Consider the following 18,172-nt stretch of genomic DNA (forward strand, 5'->3'; position numbering starts at 1 on the left):
CAGGCAGCTGGGCCAGATGCAGCATCTACCCAGTGCTGGGATACTGGAATCCATACTGGGATGCAGATACTTGCACCAGGATGCAGGTTCCTGGACAATGATGCAGATCCTGATACTGGGATTCACATGTTCATACCAGGACGTTCGTTCTAGTGCTGGGATGCACAAACCAGGATGCACATACCTGTACTGAGATGCAGGTTTCCATACCAGGGTGCAAATTCCTATAGAAAAATGTACATAGCCATACTGGGATGCTGGTAACATACTGGGATGGACACTCTCACACTGGAATGCACAACTTGCACTGGGATGCACGTACCTGTACCTGTACCAGCACCAGGATGCTGGTATCCATGCTGCAATGCTGATACCCATGCTGGGATGCTGGTACCCATGCTGGGATGCTGGTACCCATGCTGGGATGCTGGTACCCATATTGGGATGCTGGTACCCATGCTGGGATGCTGGTACCCATATTGGGATGCTGGTACACGTATTGGGATGCTGGTACCCATGCTGGGATGCTGGTACCCATATTGGGATGCTGGTACCCATGCGGGGATGCTGGTACCCATATTGGGATGCTGGTACCCATGCTGGGATGCTGGTACCCATGTCAGGATGCTGTTACACAGGCTGGGACACTACTACCCATATTATGGTGCTGCTACCCATACTGGGACACCGGTACCCTTACCAAGACTCCGGTCCCCATACGGCGATGCACGAACCCATACCAGCTCCCGCAGGTTCCCGGTGCCGCCTCCCCCCCCGCAGCCCATCACAGCCCGCGGGCTCGGTGCTGCGGGCGGGGCGGAGCGGCCGCTGTTCCCGGGGTGGAGGACGGGGGGGGTCGGAGGGGGGGACGACGAAAAGGGGGGAGCGCGGCGCGGTGGGGGAGCGCTGCGCCGCGCGCTGCGGCGGGGGCGGCTCCGTTCGGCTTCGCTCCCGCCCCCGCCTCCGCCGCCGCCCCGCTGCCACCGGCGGCTCCCGGCGCACGCAGCTCGCTGCCGGGCCCGGCGCAACGCGGGGCTGGCGGGGAGAGCCGCCCCCCCCGCCGCCCCCGCCGCCCGCTCCGCTCCCCTGCCCGGCTCGCCGGCCCCGGGCGCGGGGGAGCGGCGGAGCCCGGTGCCTGCCGGGTGCATGGACAGGAGCTCCCTGCTGCAGCTCATCCAGGAGCAGGTGAGAGCCCGGGGGGAGGGGGGGGGGGGGCTCCGAAAAGGGGGGAGCTTCGTGCCCCGTGCCCCCAAACCGCGCGCGCGTGGTGCCGCTGAGGCCGCGCGGCTCAGCTCACTTGTGGCCTCCCTCCGGATCCCTGAAGGACGACGGGGTGCTGAGCGCCGGAGTCGTTGGAAGGACCCCCCCCCCCCAGGACGGAAAGCCCCGCTGCGGGCTCGGAGCCCCGTGACCTGATTGCGGGAGCGGCGTTGCTGCGTAGCGCAGGGCAGGATCCGGCCCCGCCGCGGTACCGCTCGGTGCTCCCCGGCCCCGCAGCCAGGCACCTCCCGGCACCTCCCGGAGGTGCGTCCCGACCCAACCCGAGCAGAGCCGGCAGCATCGCCGCGGGTGGGGAGGAGATTCATCGTGGGGTTCGCGGCGCCCCTCTCGCCCCCCGGCTGCCTCCGTGACCTTGGGCGAGTCCCCCACTCCCCGCTGGGCACTGCAGTGCCGGGGTCACGCCGGTGCCCCGCAGCCCTTCGGCACGGAGCAGCTCCTCGTTGGGCCCCCCCCGGCGTTGTGTGCAGGGAGATGCCTCCAAACCGTCAGTGGCTCCCGGTGCTCGGTTTATGAGATGTGTGCTGGGTCCTGGTGTGGCACAGCACGTGGCATGTGTGTGGTGGGGGGACAAGGGGTACCTGGTGCTCCCTGTCTCTGTGCGTTGGTGGCTGTTGTGATGCTGTGCACATCCTGCATCCAAACGTGCACCCCGACCCTACACCAACCCTGCACCCTAACTGTACGCCTTCACCTCAAACCTACACCCAGTCCTATACCCAACACTGCACCCCAACTCTACACTCAACCCTGCACCTAACCCTACACCCAAACCTCCACACAACCCTACACTCAACCCTTCACCCAACACTGCACCCCAACTCTACACTCCACCCTGCACCCAATCCTGCACCCAAATCTTCACCCATGCTTCCAACCCAACTCTGCACCCCAATCCTGTATCCAATCTTACACCCAATCCTATACCCAACCCAGCTCCCACTCTGCACTCAGTGGGGATGGGGCACCCAGAAGTGTGGGGTGCTCAATGGTGTGGGTCACCTGTTGGTCACGGGGTGCCCAGTCGCATGGGGTATCCATTGGACAAGGGGTGCCCGTGTGGTGTGGGGTGCTCCAGCACAGGTGCTGTGGAGCCGGGAAATGCAGGTGCATGGGAACTGTGAGGGAGGAGAAGAAGGAGGAGGAGGAGGAGGAGACTGTGCCAGCACCGCGCGTGTGTTTGGCTTCATGGCTTCCTGGCTGGCAGGCTGCTGGCAGTGGGGAAAAACTGAGTGGGAGAGTGGTGGCTGCGTGGCTCGCCGTGGGGATGGCACAGCTCTGTGATTTGCACAGCACAGAGCATAGGGGAGGGAGGGGAGGGACAAGGGGCAAGGGGTGGCAGCGATCCGGGTCTCCCAGCTGCTTAGGGATGCAGGTTTCCATCCTGGGATGCAGGTTCCTGTGCCAGGATGCAGCCTGGCCATGCCTGTGCTGTTCTCCCTGCAGCTTGACCCTGAGAACACCGGTTTCATCGGTGTGGAGACGTTTGCCAGCCTTGTGCACAGCCATGAGCTGCCCTTGGATCCTGCCAAGCTGGACATGCTGGTGGCTCTGGCACAGGGCAATGATGAAGGGCAGGTCTGCTATCAGGAGCTGGTAGACCTGGTCAGTGCAGGGGTGACACAACGATGGGAGCGGGTGGGTGCCACCCTGTGTGGGGTGGAATGGGATGGGACAGGATGGGATGGGATGGGGTGGGATGGGATGGGATGGGGTGGGATGGGGTGGGATGGGGTGGGGTGGGGTGGGATGGGATGGGATGGGGTGGGGTGGGGTGGGGTGGGCACCCTCCAGTGCAAGCCAGGACCGGGTGCCCGCAGCTGGTTGTGGCGATGGTGGCCACAGGCTCTCTCCACAGATCAGCAGCAAGCGCTCAAGCAGCTTCAAACGTGCCATCGCCAACGGGCAGCGAGCCCTGCCCCGGGATGGGCTCCTCGATGAGACTGGGCTGGGCTTCTACAAGCGTTTTGTTCGCTACGTGGCCTATGAGATCCTGCCCTGTGAGATGGACCGGCGCTGGTACTTCTACCAGCACCGCACGTGCCCCCCACCTGTCTTCATGGCAGCTGTCACCCTCACCCAGGTGCCTGAACCCGGCCGCTGTGTGGTGCCTGTGGGGTCTTAGACCTGGAGTGGGTTGGGTGATACCAAATGTGATGCTGCGATACCTGTGGGGTCTCAGACCTGTGGTGGAAGGGACAGCCGACCCTATGTGTAAAAAATCCCATCCCCACCGGGGATTCATCCTCAGGGTAACCCTGGCTGTGATGCACCAATGCCCTGCCAAGTGCACCACCACCCGTCCCCAGTGGTGGTGTCCCCCTGCAGGACGGGAGTGTCTCTGCAGTGCTGGGGTGCAAAGGTCCTGTGCTTTCCCACAGATCATCGTGTTCCTGTGCTATGGGGCCCGGCTAAACAAGTGGGTGCTGCAAACCTATCACCCCGAGTATATGAAGAGCCCCTTGGTCTACCACCCCGGGCACCGTGCCCGCGCCTGGCGCTTCCTCACCTACATGTTCATGCACGTGGGGTGAGTCCCTGCTCTCAGCTGGTTTCCTACAGCCCGGCCCATCCCACATGTCACCTTACGGTGTCCCATGGTGTCCCCTGCAGGCTGGAGCAGCTAGGGTTCAATGCCCTCCTGCAGCTGATGATCGGGGTGCCCCTGGAGATGGTGCACGGCATCCTGCGCATCAGCTTCCTCTACCTGGCCGGTGTCCTTGCAGGTGGGCACATGCCTGTCCCCATCCCCGTCTCCCTGCTGTCCCTCCGTCCCTGATTAATGGGGAACGTGTGGCAGGGTCCCTCACCGTCTCCATCACGGACATGCGGGCACCTCTGGTCGGAGGCTCAGGTGGGGTGTATGCACTCTGCTCGGCGCATCTCGCCAACGTCGTCATGGTCAGCAGCGGGGGCACCTCGGGGGGCGGGCAGCAAGGGGTGAGGTTTGGGGGTGGGCATCGTGAGGAGAGCATCCCCGGGTGGGCAGCAGGGGGTGGGTGTCATGGGGTGAGGTCGTGGGATGGGTTTTGTGAGTTGTGCATCCTGGAGTAAGATCATGGGGTGGGCATAGTGAGGTGGGTGTCACTGGGTGGGCACCGTGGAGTGAGAGTGCAGGGAGGATAGCATGGGGTGGGCAGCATGGAGTAGGCATCGTGGTGTGAGATCATGGGGTGGGTGTCGTGGGGTGAATCTGTGGGACAGCACCGTGGGGTTGACATGATATGGTTGGTTGGTTCCGTGGGATGAAACTGTAGGGTGGGCATCGTGGACTGGGCACCGTGGTGTGAGGCTGTGCTGTTACATCGCAGTGTGGGCGTCACGGTAGGGTGGTCACCATGGGTTTGGGCATCATGGGATGAGATTGTGGAGTGAATACCATGGGGTGGGCACCTGGGGTGAGTCTGTAGGGTGGTCTTCATGGCATAGGCATCACGGGGTTAAGACCATCGGGGCGAGAACACGGTTTGGGCATCAAGGGGTTGTACCACTGGAGGGCGGCACCTTGGGTTAGCGCGGCTGGCAGGCAGGGCCGGGGCACACCGTGGGGACGGGGCTCAGCTCCGCGCGGTGCCCCATGCCCACCCACCCATCCGTCCGCCCTCAGAACTGGGCCGGGATGCGTTGCCCCTACAAACTGCTGCGCATGGTGCTGGCGCTGGTGTGCAGTGAGTACGGGGACAGCGGGGACGGGGTTGGGGTCAGCAGCTCGGGTGAGGATTCCGATGCCACGGCCGCTGTCCCGCAGTGAGCTCGGAGGTGGGACGCGCCGTGTGGCTCCGCTTCTCGCCTCCGCTGCCAGCCTCGGGTCCGCAGCCCAGCTTCATGGCACACCTGGCGGGGGCCATCGTGGGCATCAGCATGGGGCTGACCATCCTGCGCAGCTACGAGGAGAGCCTGCGGGACCAGTGCGGCTGGTGGGTGGTGCTGCTCTCTTACGGCACCTTCCTGCTTTTCGCCGTCTTCTGGAACATCTTCGCCTACGACCTCCTGGGGGCACAAATCCCTCCCCCGCCCTAAGGACACCCCCCGCCCCCTTTGTCGTCCCTATAGATGCCCTTTTTCTAGCGATGGCCAAAGGCCCGGCGGAGGGGGGGGGGGGTCCCCGCGCGGCACATGGGGACGCGTTGCCCCCTCGGTGCTAGCGACCGCGCTGGGCCCCTCCGTGCCCCCCCCCCCCCTTGTGAAGGATGCTTCAGCCCCGTCAGCACAGAGCCCCACCCTGGGAATGGCCCCCGCAGCCCCTTCCCGGGCTCCCCGAAAATCTGTGTCCCCTCTCCTCCCCCCCCATCCCGGGAATAGCGGGGCCCAACGCGGAACCATTTATTTTTCTATGCCAAAAGAACCGTCCGCGGGGGGGGGGGGGGGGGGGGGGGGGGGGGGGGGGGGAACTGCCCGCCCACCCCTCCCTTTTTTTGGAGTAGAAATAAATATTTTGCACACGGCCCCTCCCTGGGGGGTGCTTTGTGGGTGAGGGTTATTAATTTGGGGTTAATTAAGGATTGCCCGCTGAGTTAATTAGGGCAGCGCTCATGCGAGAAAGAGGGAACCCGGGGATGGGTTACTGGGGCGGAAAACGGGGGCGGGAGGGGGGCAGCGCGCCGGCGGGGACCCAGACCAAGCCCCGCCCCTTTCCCCGCCCACAACGCGCAGACCACGCCCACTAAGAGGAACAACGCCCTTCGCAGGCCACGCCCACAAACAAACAACGCCCTCTGCTCTAACCACGCCCACAAAAGTCCACCAAGGCCACGCCCCCTGTTGGCGCCACGCCCCGGAAGTGGAGGGGCGGGGCGGCGCTGTCGCAGTGCGCGGCCGGAGGCAGCGGAGCCGCCGGCCCCGAAAGGCCGGGTCGGGCCGGGCCATGAAGGGGAAGGAGGAACGGGAGCGGGAGGGCGGCGGCGGCGGCGGTGCGGCCGGGCCGGGGGCCGCGGGGCCGGGAGCGGGGGGAGGCAGCCCCGAGAAGAGCCACAGCGCGCAGGAGCACAAGGAGCAGGGCAACCGGCTCTTCGGCGGCCGCAAGTACCCCGAGGCCGCTGCCGCCTATGGCCGCGCCATCGTGAGTGTCTCCCGGGTCCGATCCTCCCCGCCTCCTCCCACCACCCGGTCCTCCCTTGTCCCGACGTCCCGGTGCCCCCCTGTCCCGGGCCCTGTCCTCCTCAACGATGCCCACCTATCTAGGGCCCTGTCCCCCCCGCCCCGGTGCCCCCCTGCCCAAGACCCTGTCATCGTTCCCCTTCCCCCCGGTGTTCCTCTGTCCGGGGCCCTGTTGTTATCTGATGTTCCCTTGCCCAAGGCCCTGTCCCCTCACCCCCTGGCATCCCCCGGCTCAAGGCTCTATCTGTCTGCCCCTCCCGGTGTCCCCTCCTGGAGGTCCCTGTTCTCAGAGCCGTGTAGTTATCCCTGTTGTCTTCTGCCCACAGCCCTGTCCCCACCGGTGGCTGTAAGGCTGTGGGGCCAGGTTACCCCCCACACCTCCCTATGGAGCTGCAGCTCCTAACTTGTCCCCTCCCTGCTGAGCTGGCATTCCAAGGTTGGGTGACAGCACCCTGTTGTCTCACGCCCGTCGCTTTGTCCTGCTCCCCGTGGCATCCCCGTGGGCAGGGAGGTGACGCGTGGTTGCCCCGCAGAACCGGAACCCTTTGGTGGCCGTGTATTACACCAACCGGGCGCTGTGCTACCTGAAGATGCAGCAGCACGACAAGGCGCTGGCCGACTGCAAACGGGCCCTGGAGCTGGATGGGCAGTCGGTCAAGGCTCACTTCTTCCTGGGGCAGTGCCAGATGGAGATGGAGAACTACGACGAGGCCATCGCCAACCTGCAGAGAGGTGAGCAGCGGCCAGGAGAGGGCCGTCCCCATGGTGTGGCAGGACTCACATCTGCTTTGTTCCCCTCCCCCCCCTTCCACTGCAGCCTATAACCTCGCCAAGGAGCAGCGACTGAATTTTGGGGATGACATCCCCAGCGCGCTGCGCATCGCCAAGAAGAAGCGCTGGAACAGCATTGAGGAGAAGAGGATCAACCAAGAGAACGAGCTGCACTCTTACCTGACCAGGCTAATCATGGCCGAGAAGGAAAGGTAATGGCAGCTCTTGTTCCACTTGACTTCCTGAGCCCCAAGGTGGGGGTGATGTGTGTGAGACAGGAGGTGGGAGAAGGAGCGAGCTGCTGGGAGGATCTCAGAATGCCGCGAGGCTCTGAGTGCAGCACCCCTGTGCCTGCAGTGTGCAGAACCCTGGGGCTGGGTCAGCAGCAGTCTTGTTGCTGCTGCTGCTCCATGCTTTCACCAATGCCTCTGTCACAGGGAGCTGGCTGAGTGCCGGAAAGCTCAGCAAGAAGAAAACGTGGATGAGAGCCGGGGCCGTGTTCAGCTGGCCGGCATTGAGGCCAAACACGTGAGTGGCTGTGTGTGGGCACAGCAGGCAGGAAGGAAGCAGGGCTCCCCAAAGCCTCCCTGGTGCTGCTCCCTCCTCTCCTTGGCTCCACACGACCTCCTGTCACAGGATTTTCATCCCCCTTGTGCGTTCTCCTGTCCCCTGTGCTGTCACCCTCCTGTCCCAGCCAGGCAGCGGTGCTGCTGCTTGTGCCCTGCCAGCTGCATGCCCATGATTCCTCGACAGCTGTGCAATGGGAGCAGCTCGTGGCTGCCTGTAGGTCTGCGTGGTGTCCTGGAGCAGGGGACTAATCCTGGGATAAAAATAGCCCTGCAAAGGACGGTTATTTTTAAGCTGGATCATTTTTGCCACGCAGTTCGGCCTGGAGGGGTGGGAACCAGGGGCTGTGAAACAAAGAATCTGGCTCTGAACCTGTGGCCGGATCCCTGCCCACGCTGTGGGATTGGTCCCTTCTGTGGGCAATAAGTGCTCAGAGCAGCCACAAAGGTGTGGGCTTGCTCCCTGCCTGCAGCTTGTTGACACGGAGCTGTGCCCTCACTCAATAAAGGTTCCTTTTCCAGGACAAGTACCTGGCAGACATGGATGAACTCTTCTCTCAGGTGGATGAGAAGAGGAAGGTGAGTGTACCCCTGCACATGCTCCCTGCTCTCCCCAGCCAGCACTGCTAGCTGTGACCCTCTTTAGTCCTTGCTGCCAATGTGGACTTAAAAATCTTCCTCTGTCTGAGCTGATGCGCTGCACGGTTGCATCCTCACCACCACCCCTCAGCCCTTTGTTGTTTTTGCTGCTGCAAACCTAACCCAGCTCTGCTTCACTCGAGCCAGAAGCGCGACATCCCTGACTACCTATGCGGGAAGATCAGTTTCGAGCTGATGAGAGAGCCCTGCATCACACCCAGCGGGATCACGTACGACAGAAAGGACATAGAGGAACATCTCCAGGTACTGCAGAGATGTGGGCTCTCCTGCGCTGCTGCCTCCTCCCCTGGCAGCAACCAGGAGTTTTGGGCTCAGATGCTGTGCCCCACCCCACCCCACCCCCCCCCCCCCCCGTGCTGCTGGCCTGGGGCCAGGCACGCAGTGTAACCGGTTCTTGGCCACCTCCCTTGCAGCGCGTGGGTCATTTCGATCCCGTGACGCGGAGTCCCCTGACCCAGGACCAGCTCATCCCCAACCTCGCCATGAAGGAGGTGATCGACGCCTTCATCTCGGAGAACGGCTGGGTGGAAGATTACTGATGGCCGAGGGGTGATGCTGCTGCTCCCCTTCACCCCCACCCCCCGTGGGCTCTCCCCAGCTGCAGGCTGCTCATGCTGGGCTGGCACCATGCCTTATTCCCTGTCTGTCTGTCCCCCTCTGCTCTGGGTGCCCAGAGACCCGTCCAGCAGTGCTGAGTGAGGGTCCATCGCCTTCTCCCCTTCCTGCAGAACCGTAGCAGCTGGGTGGGATCGTGGTGCTGGGGGAGCCCTGGCTGCTGCGGTGGGAGGGGACCAGGAAGGGCCCAACAGTGTTATCATAGTTCTGAGGGAAGAGACAGGACCCCTCCATGCTGACAATCTCCAATGGTCACGACCCGTGGAGCTGCCTGGGGTGAGTGCTGGTGCTCCCTGCACTGCTCTGGCCACATCTCCTCCCTATGTACATAGGTTTTCTTCCCATTCCATCACCTGTGGGGACAGAGTCATGTCTCACTGGTTCCTGTAAATAGCCATGTGCTGGGGTGGGAGATGTTTTCTCTGCCTGTCTCCTGCCTTGCTCTGGGGCTTCTGGGAAACTACTGTCCCTGGCTGGAAGGGGTGGCTGCCTGTGTATACCCTCCCCTGCCAGCCCTGGGGCTGGGGTTCCTGGGACCAGATTCATTTTCCTTCTAATGAAATCCCTTTTGAGAAGAAAAAAACAACAGAACAGAAAACCACCAACCCTGCATTGGACTGAGGCTGCAGTGTGGGGTGGAATCGGCATTGCTGGGTGGTCGGCCTGCAGCCTGCCTGGCTTTTGAGTGCTTTCTGGACAGTTTGCCAATGTCATTAAAACAAAACGAAACAAAAAACATTCAGCAATAAATGTGAAAAGAGCTTGAGTGCTTCAGGAAACTCTCTGCAGTGGGCTGGGGATAGCAGTACACTGCCCAGTTGGAGGGGCAGCTGTCCCAGGCGTGTCCTGGGGGCTTGTGCTGATGCATTTGAGCTTTTTTGTGCCTGGGTAAACCTGAACCAGTCCTTTGGCATGCCAGAGATGAGACTGGAAAGTGTGTGAGTGGGGTGCAGAGATGCATAGCAGCCCACTGACTTGTGGCTGGGACTGTTTGCTCCCATCCTCCTTTTGCTGCCTTGGGATCAGTGCTGGCATCAAGGCCACCCCTGCATCCAGCAAAAGCTGCTCCAGTATACAGCAAAGGGCAGCAGCAGCCCCCACCCCTGACCCACCCTCCCGGGGTGGGCTGAGGTTCATCCCAGCTGTGGGCAACAGGGATGGTGCAACACCTGCAGCACTATATCAGTGTGTCAAGTTTAATCCAAGTGGGTGTGAGAAATCCAGTTAAAAACCACAGTTCTGGTGCTTGGTCCGAAAACCAGGGTTTGAGGGGTGGCCTGTTGGCACTGCCTTGGTCCCAAGCCCACAGGATGCTCTGGGATGATACAGGGATGCTGGTGGCAGCCCTCAGGCACAGTGGGATGTGGGCACCTGTCTCTACCCCAGGAAGGTGGAGATGAAGACGCTGGTGTCCAGGTTGAGCGTGGCATGCCACCAGCGGTCAGGGAAATACAGCACCTGCAGGAGAGCACAGCAAGAATGCCTTTTGGGACTGGGAAGGCAGCCCTGTGCCCTCCTGTGCTTCACAGCAGGGTGAAGAGGGCACAGAGCCGCTGCAGGACTCACCTCCCCGGGCCGGATGGTGCACTCCAGTGGGCGTTCTTCTGGTGGCAGTGTGGGGTAGGTGTGCTGGAGCCAGGCCAGCGTGGTCTCATTGGGGTGGAAGTGGGGTGTTTTATCGGGTGGGTAGAGGAACCAGCGCTGGAAGGAAGGCAGCAAGGAGGCTCAGCCCTCAGTGATCCCTCAACGCACCCCAATTTTCCCTATGGGAAGTGCTCACCTTCCTGCCAAAGATAACCTCGGAGTAACCGGGGCCATGCCAGTGGAAGGGAACGCCAGAGCCTGAGCCTAAGGGGTGAAACGTGTGCTGTGCCAACCCTGAGCTGCCCACACCCCACACCCAGCCTGGCACCCACCTGCAATCCCAAAGCTGTAGGCTCCACTGGTGCCCGGGATGCGGAAAGGTGGGGGCACGTAGTGCTGGAAAAGGGATCCCCACTCAGTGAAGTTGTTGTCCCCGAAGAAATAGAGGGTGTCTGTGGGAAATGCGGGGGGGAGGGCACGGAGCCGTGAGGAGCAGTGAGGGACGGGTGTTGGAGGTGGGTGCATGTAGGGGCTGTGCTACCCACCACTGCCTAGTGCTTCTGGGTCCTGCGGCTTCAGGAGCTGCTCCACGTACTCCTGGAAGGGGACATCCACTGCGGGCACAGGGACAGCTCAGGGAGCTGCGGGGATAGTGGGGTGGAGACACACAGCCCCCTCTGTGCCCTCACCTTTGCGGTAGGAGTACGTGTTGGCCGTGCTGAGCCGCACCAGGCGCTCCCCGAAGGCAGCAAGCAGCTTCTGGCGGGTGCAGAGGGCCCGAAAAGCCTGCAGGCCAAATCATCACCAACCCCGCAGCCTCTGCTGACCTCGCTGCCACCCAACCCAGCGTTCCCAGCACTCACCGAGTTGTCGGTGACCCCGCGGAGGATGACGGGCCGGGAGAAGGCGAACCTGGCAGAGAGCAGCGCGACCGGGCGGGGTCCCCAGCGGGCACCGGGAGCGGAGACCCCCCCGAGGGCAGCGGGGCTGCCCTTCTCACCCCGCTATATCTCCCCCCCTCCCACGCCGGAGCCGCCCGTACCGCTGCAGGAAGAGAGCGGGGCTCATGGAGCCGTCGGTTCTCAACACCGTGCACCGCTGCTCCTCCGGCACATCGCCCGTCTGCCTGCAACGGGAGCGCGCTCGGTGCCGGCCCCGGTAGCAGCAGCAGCAGCAGCAGCTGCTTACCGGCCGCCCTTACCAGCCGCCTGCATCGCCTGCGAGCCGGGCCCGGGCCCGGGCCCAGGCCAAGGGCAGCAGTATCGCCAACACCCGCCACGCTGCCGCCATGGCAGTGGCCCCGGGACTGCAGCTCCCGACATGCACCGCGCCGTACCACGCTACAGCGTCCGGCGAGGGACATGCCTTAAAGGGCCCACGCCTTAAAGGGGCCACGCCTTAAAGGGGCCACGCCTTAAAAGGGCCACAGCTGCGCCCGTGGGAGGTGGCCCCCGCAGGGCGTAAAGCAACTAGAAGCCGCGCTTAGCTTTGGGTTTAATTCAGTACAAAATGGCTGCCTCCAGAAATAAATACAAAGAGAGGGGTGGGAGGGCTGAAGGCTGCATTGCTGCAGCAGAAGCCTCCCAGCACCGTTTCCTGCTCCCCAGCCCCCACAGTCCTGCTCTCCCCGTGCTGCTGTTGGGCTCAGGTGTACTCGCAGAGGTGGCCGCAGCCCGCCGGGCAGTGTGAGCTGGTCTCCAGCCACTTCATGATGTGCTGCAGATGGCCACCGTGGCTGCAGCCCTGGCACCAGACAAAGAGCCCCTTCACCACGTGGTGGCACACGGCGCACATGCTGGCACACTGCCGACACCTGTGCCAGAAAGAAGGGGTGAGTAAAGAGCCTGATGCCGTGGCCCCCCATCCTCTCAGTCCCCCTCGCTCCTGATCCCTCACCTGTCACAGATCCACCCCCTGTTGCTCATGGGCCGCTTGCAGTTGCTGCAGTTGATGTGGAGGGTGGTGGAGGCTTGGTTGAGGCAGTTGATGGCACGGCAAGTGCTCAGCTTGATCACCTCGTTGGAGATGTTCCAGAGCTGGAAGCGCTGCAGCAGGTCAATGTAGGAGGTGTACCAGTGCTCCTGGGGATGAATGCACACGGCTCAGTGCCAGCTCCCCAACACCATCCCAACCCCAGCACCAAGAGGCAGAGTCCCAGCTTGTTCCCACATCGGCAAGCTGTTGCAGCAGTGCTGGAAAGAGCCTTCCAGGAAAGGACCCAGATTAAAAACAGTGAGGAAAAGGCAGAGGGCACCCACTCCAGGGGCTGCAGAGGGGCTTCCTTTGGGTACCTGGGTCTGCTCATCGATCTCCTTGCGGATTCGGTCTCCCAGCACAATGAGCACAGACACAGCTGTCTGCACATCCCCCTGCTCGGCGTAGAAGAGCAGTGTGTCACGCACAATGGGGTTGAAGAAGTCAGAGGGCAGGCGGTTCTCATAGAGCGAGTGGGAGATGGAGATGAGGGAGAAGGACTCCACGGGTGTCAGGGACACCGTCTCGGCCTCGTTGCCGCTGACATGGGGGGAGTCAGCCTTGTCCTGCAAGTGGTCCAGGGCTGATGGGTTGTCCACAATTTCGTGACGCAGGGGGAAGGCTTCCTGGGGAAGGCTGTACTCCTGCTCTTCTGCTGCAAGGAAAGCCGTGGGGTATGAGTACAGAAGGACAGGTGAAGATCCAGCTGGATGGACAGAGGACAGGAGCTGCTCTCGCTCACCGTGTGGGTTCTCGTGGTCCATCATATACAGGTCATCTTCATCCGCCTCCACGTCTCCCAGCAGGTAGTCTGCAGGGACATCACTGCCCTCTGTCTCCTCGTTGTCTGTGGAGAGAGAAATCAGCACATTCCCCTTGGCCTCGGGGGAGATTCACACCCCAAGGATGTGCCCAAGAATCAGCAAACCCCTGTTACAGGATACATGGATACATTCATCCCTCTATCCCATAGCAGAGCCACCTGTGGCTGGGACTTGTGCCACCAGTGATGACCTGAGGAACAGCCTCAGGACTGTGCCCACCCCATAAACCTTACCCTCATTGTTGATCAGGGTGGAGGAGGAATCCATGAGGATATTTTCCGTGCGGCTTTCTCCTTTGCTGCGATCCAGCCTTGACTCGCTGCCCAGCCCAGAGGGGATGTCCTTCAGGTTAAAGCTGCGAGAGAGGCCACTTGCTTCATTTAAAAGTCACAGCATACAGACAGGCTTTATGTCTCCAGCTAGCATTTCAAAAAGGCACACTAATTTTGCTGAGGGCAAAGTCAGCTGTCCCCACATACCCTAAAAACCTCAGTCCACCACAATTGTTAGCACAGCCCTTTCTCCCCGTCTGACATCTCCATGCACCCATCACAGAGGCGTCTCCTTAAGCAACTTCAGAGCTGAGCAAACACTTGACTCCATTTCTCGATGCTTACATTCAGCTTAGAAGTGGGTAAATAAGAGCTGCCTCTCTGCATGATGCTCTATTTGTTACGCATCGCTGCTCACGGGCTCCACCAGGACAGAAAAGGAACTGAAAGGAGCTGACGCATAGCCACGCTTTCCAGTCTGGATCTGCGGTTTTGAGGTGATGGCAGTGACTTGTCTGGCTGCAGAACTTGGCTGGTGGCAGGGCAATGTTTGAAGCTATTGGAGTCTTTGCTGCTTATCCTGGGAACCCAGCCCTTTCAGGTCTAAGAACTAATTAGGAGCCCTCACTCCTCACTTTCATATGTCATTTGGAAGAGGAAAAACAAGTTTTCCTGCTGCATCAGTACACAATGAGGTTCCAAACCCCATGAACTACAAACAGAGAGGAGCTGTGCTCTCCCTTCAGAAGAGGAAGACCTCTCTGACTGCAGCAAGAAGGGGAGGGGGGCATTCCACATCCCCAAACCCCAACACAGCCAGCTTCATATCCTGTTTCAGACAAAGGAAACAACAGCAGAAGCCCACAAGGCTCAAGGCCAGGCTGGCCCTCTCTTCTCATACCTATATGGGAAACAGCTGCACTGAGATGATACCATCCTACATAGCAGCATGGGACTGAGACTGGGATTCTGCTCTGCTGCTTGTGGAACTGCTCCGTTACCTGTTCATGAGTGGGAGAGTGTTGCTGCCCTTCCCCATGCTGTGATTGAGGTTGGTGGAGGACACAGTGCCAAGGCTGGAGTAGATGATCCGGAGCATCGTCCACGTTTGAGCCACCTGTGTGTGAGAGCTGCAGTCAGACTTCACCTCTTAAAAAGCAGCCCGACCCCCATCATCTGTCAATCTACCAAGCTAAGAATGCCCATGGGGACGTTGTTTCTGGGCACAGAAAGAAATTTGTGCTTGCTGTAGGCAACAGCACTACAGATCTGTGCTAGGGCTGAGTGACACCTTCCGAGGACAGCTGCAGGGCAGAGAAGGGACAGAGAGACCAAACAGCAGAGCCAGTACCTCCACCCATGCTCACCTGGTTGCGGTCCAAGCCCTTGGCCACCTTGGCATTGTGGTCACAGAGCTCAGCCAGGGGCCTGCCGGCCAGTGCGTACTGCTTGGCAGTGTGCACAAACCAGTCCATGCTGCCACTTTCCACGTCCGTCTCGAAGACGCTGAGGGCACTGGAGGAGGAGATGTACTCAAACTGCTCTGTGGGGTCCAGCTTGCGCTTGAAGAAGATGGGGTGGCGGCGGTCCCCGATGTAGGGCTTGCGGTTGGAGTCGGAGGAGATGAGACTTTCCTTGGCTGCGAAGGCCAGGTCTCCATAAAGGCTGTAGCACAGCCCCTCGGGGTTGGCCCGGTCGATGGGCTGGCTGGCATCCTTGAAGATGTGCTGGTAAAGGGTGCTGTCCTTGGAGCCGGACAGGAGGAAGTAGGGGTCGTGGAGGTGACGCCACACGATGCCCGTGGTGACATCCTTGTGCTCCTCAAACATGGCAGAGGGGATGAAGGGCCGCCGCACGTCCCACACGTAGATGTTGTGGTCCACCATCATGGAGCAGGTGGCAATGTGGTGCTTGCACTCTGGCCGCCACTTCACCCGGGCTACGGAGGCGATGGTCTGCACGCAGTAGATTTCCTTGGCCCGCGTGGTGTTCATGTCCCAAACCTTCACCATCTTATCCCGGCCGCCTGTTGCCAGCCAGCCCCTGTGAGAAGGATGAAGGAAGATGATGACACACTGGACAGTGGGACGGGTGGTGCCCACAACACAGATGTACCCATGAAACTTGTCCACACCACGGGGGGCAGCTGGGCTGCAATCGCATCCTCCCACACACTGACCTAACACCTCTCCTCTCAAACCACGAGGTCAGACAGCACCTCTCCCTCCTGTCTCAGAGTAACGCCCTGCACTTTTGAAACCAAGCTCAACTGACAGGCTCCCAGCTCCCCCTACTCCTTTCTCCATCCTCAAGAAAACCTGTTTCCATCTTCCAACACCAACGCAAGATGCTGGGGTCAGAGAGCCTGCTTTGCTCTGGAAGGCTCCAAGCCATTTATACGGCTCTCTGCTGCTAAGCTTGAGCAGCTGGCAGGGCCTGACTCCGTACCCACCGGTCCTCGGGGTGCCAGTCACAGCAGAAGACAGGGCCGTTGTGGGCTGTGAACATCCTCTCATAGCGGTCGGGCCGGCGGATGTCCCACAGCTGCACGTTGCCATTCTCAAAGGTGGCAGCAAAGGTGAAGTAGTCGCGGATGCTGAACTGCACATCACGCACACTCTCCGACTGGCCTGAGCGGGGAGAGAAGTTTTGGTGCAGTGAGACACAGCTCCAGCAGTGCTAACAACTAAGAACTGAAAAACCTTGGCAATACTGCTATGGGAAGAGACATGGAGTCCCCCAGCCCTGAGAAGAGGGAAGGAGGGCCCGGTGCAGTCCCAATGAGCCTTACTAAGCCCACGTTGAGCGGCCAAAGCCTCTTGGCTCCCTCCCTGCTGACTTCAACCCTCCTCATGGTTCTGGGCAAGCAGAGGAACAAGCAAGAGATTGGGCTCATACCAGAGAAGGTGCTGACAGAGTCCTTCTTGCGCAGGTCAAAGCACTTCATGTAGCCGTCCTGGGAGCCGCTGAGCAGCATATACACCTCGGTGGGGTGGAAGCAGACTTTGTTGACGGTGCGTTTGTGCTCGGTGAACAGCTGGTCCTGCTTATTGCGGGACGGCTTGCCCAGGTTCCAGGTGACCACCACGCCATTGGTGGCGGCTGTGGCCAGCAGGTTCTCATCCATCTGGTGCCACACCACGTCGGCGCAGCTGAAGTTCAGCGAGGGCTTGCGGCCCACACGGAGGTTCAGCTTCTCCACAAACTGCTCCTCTTCAATGGAGTAGATCTTGAAGATGTTACGGCCGGCCACCACCACCTGGGCTGCGTCGCGGCACACGCTGATGGCGTTGGCAGGGGCGTCCAGGTGACAAAACATGGTGCGCCCTGTCAGGGTGTTGCCCCCCAGGGCTGTGCTCACCCTGGCCATCTTCTCCATGGCCGTCCTCGGCGCAGGGTCCCCTCTCTGGGAGCGGGCTCGGAGACTGGCAGCCCCGCAGGCTGCATCCAAGCCCCAGCGGCCGCCCCGTGTCCCCTCAGCCAGCGCTGGTCAGGGGTGGGCACGGCTCCGGGGTGTTCTGGGTTTGCATCAACTGCGTGGGAAGCAGAGAGGCCAAAGCTCACTTGGTACCTGTGAGGAGAGAGACAGAGCTCACGCCAGGCTCAGTGGCCGCTCCTTGCGGTGCTCCCCAGGGCTCCCTGCTACCTCTGCGCGTAGGAACAGCTCCTTGTGGGGCCAGGGGCTGCTGCGGGACACAGGGACTGCCTGCAGACCTCCCCCCCAGCCCCTCTCCATCCAGCCAGGTCCCCTGAGCCCCTCAGAACCCGCATGACCTCATATCATGTCCTGCTGTGGCCCACAGCCCCCTCAGAGCCCCTTCACAGCACCCACAGGCCCCCAACCAGGCCGACAGCCCCCTCTGAGTCCCTCAGGGCCCTACCAGGGCCTGCTGCCACCCCACAGCCTCCTCCGAGCCCCCTCAGAGCCTTCTCCCGACCCACAGCTCCCTCAGGACGCTCTCGGAGCCGGCTGTCACCCTCTACGCACCACGGGTTCACCCCTCGGAGCCTCGCATCGCCCCCCGTACCGCAGCCCCGCCGGCAGCACGAGACCCGCAGGCCCCGCCGGCAGCACGAGACCCCCAGGCCCCGCCGGCCCTGCCGGCCCTAAGCCCCGCCCCTTCCGGCGCTACGGAAAGGGGGCAACATCCTGTCGAGTCACGCCCCCTAGCCAGGCCACGCCCCTTAACCTAGCGACACCCCTTAGTCAGGACGCGCCCTCCATCAGGCCACGCCCCCTAACCAGGCCACGCCCATCTAACCAAGCCACGCCCCATATCTAGGCCACGCCCACACAAAGGCATCGGAGTGCGTTTGGTGTGGTGGGGAATGGGGGCACGGTGGGGGGGGGCAGGGGTGCACTGGGGGATATGGCAGCTATGGTGGGATGTGAGGGTGTGCTAGGGGTTATAGGGAGATGTGGGTGTTATGGGGGGGTTCTGGAGGCTTGGGGGGATATAGTGGTGCACATGGGATATGTGGGGCACTGGATATGGATGGCTCTGGGATGTTCTTGGGGGTGCAGTGGGGG

The 18,172-nt window shown here is 61.5% G+C and overlaps 4 protein-coding genes across 6 annotated transcripts; 2 read left to right on the top strand and 2 right to left on the bottom strand.

Moving 5' to 3' along the window:
- Window positions 1–1,110: 1,110 nt before the first annotated feature.
- Window positions 1,111–5,356, top strand: RHBDL1 (rhomboid like 1). Of its 2 annotated transcripts, XM_042864734.1 has the most exons (8): window positions 1,111–1,185; window positions 2,725–2,883; window positions 3,137–3,361; window positions 3,660–3,808; window positions 3,892–4,004; window positions 4,079–4,179; window positions 4,886–4,946; window positions 5,027–5,356. In XM_042864734.1, exons 1-8 carry the CDS (start codon window positions 1,147–1,149, stop codon window positions 5,296–5,298), a joined length of 1,119 nt encoding a protein of 372 aa, XP_042720668.1. In that variant the 5' UTR covers window positions 1,111–1,146; the 3' UTR covers window positions 5,299–5,356. The 2 variants fall into 2 exon arrangements, with proteins under 2 accessions (XP_042720668.1, XP_042720669.1); XM_042864735.1 differs by lacking the exon at window positions 3,137–3,361.
- Window positions 5,357–6,142: 786 nt separating this feature from the next.
- STUB1 (STIP1 homology and U-box containing protein 1) lies at window positions 6,143–9,753 on the top strand. Its single transcript, XM_042864739.1, has 7 exons — window positions 6,143–6,337; window positions 6,909–7,107; window positions 7,193–7,358; window positions 7,584–7,674; window positions 8,235–8,291; window positions 8,499–8,615; window positions 8,786–9,753. The coding sequence occupies exons 1-7, from the start codon at window positions 6,143–6,145 to the stop codon at window positions 8,909–8,911; spliced, it is 951 nt and encodes a 316-aa protein (XP_042720673.1). The 3' UTR covers window positions 8,912–9,753.
- A 416-nt stretch (window positions 9,754–10,169) lies between these two features.
- JMJD8 (jumonji domain containing 8) lies at window positions 10,170–11,876 on the bottom strand. The gene is made up of 9 exons (XM_042864745.1): window positions 11,773–11,876; window positions 11,614–11,697; window positions 11,435–11,483; window positions 11,261–11,357; window positions 11,117–11,185; window positions 10,904–11,023; window positions 10,768–10,835; window positions 10,554–10,688; window positions 10,170–10,445 (listed from the first exon to the last, which is right to left on the bottom strand). Exons 1-9 carry the CDS (start codon window positions 11,859–11,861, stop codon window positions 10,365–10,367), a joined length of 792 nt encoding a protein of 263 aa, XP_042720679.1. The 5' UTR covers window positions 11,862–11,876; the 3' UTR covers window positions 10,170–10,364.
- Window positions 11,877–12,053: 177 nt separating this feature from the next.
- WDR24 (WD repeat domain 24) lies at window positions 12,054–17,711 on the bottom strand. Of its 2 annotated transcripts, none has more exons than XM_042864717.1 (10): window positions 17,630–17,711; window positions 16,540–17,212; window positions 16,094–16,271; window positions 15,009–15,684; window positions 14,643–14,758; window positions 13,603–13,724; window positions 13,288–13,392; window positions 12,863–13,197; window positions 12,468–12,652; window positions 12,054–12,384 (listed from the first exon to the last, which is right to left on the bottom strand). In XM_042864717.1, exons 2-10 carry the CDS (start codon window positions 17,018–17,020, stop codon window positions 12,216–12,218), a joined length of 2,367 nt encoding a protein of 788 aa, XP_042720651.1. In that variant the 5' UTR covers window positions 17,021–17,212; window positions 17,630–17,711; the 3' UTR covers window positions 12,054–12,215. The 2 variants fall into 2 exon arrangements, with proteins under 2 accessions (XP_042720651.1, XP_042720650.1); XM_042864716.1 differs by having other exon boundaries at window positions 12,863–13,200.
- Between the last annotated feature and the right edge of the window lie 461 nt (window positions 17,712–18,172).

This window comes from Lagopus leucura, unplaced genomic scaffold (assembly GCF_019238085.1).
Source record: "Lagopus leucura isolate 7727_CA_CO unplaced genomic scaffold, USGS_WTPT01 Super-Scaffold_760, whole genome shotgun sequence".
NCBI lineage: Eukaryota > Metazoa > Chordata > Aves > Galliformes > Phasianidae > Lagopus > Lagopus leucura.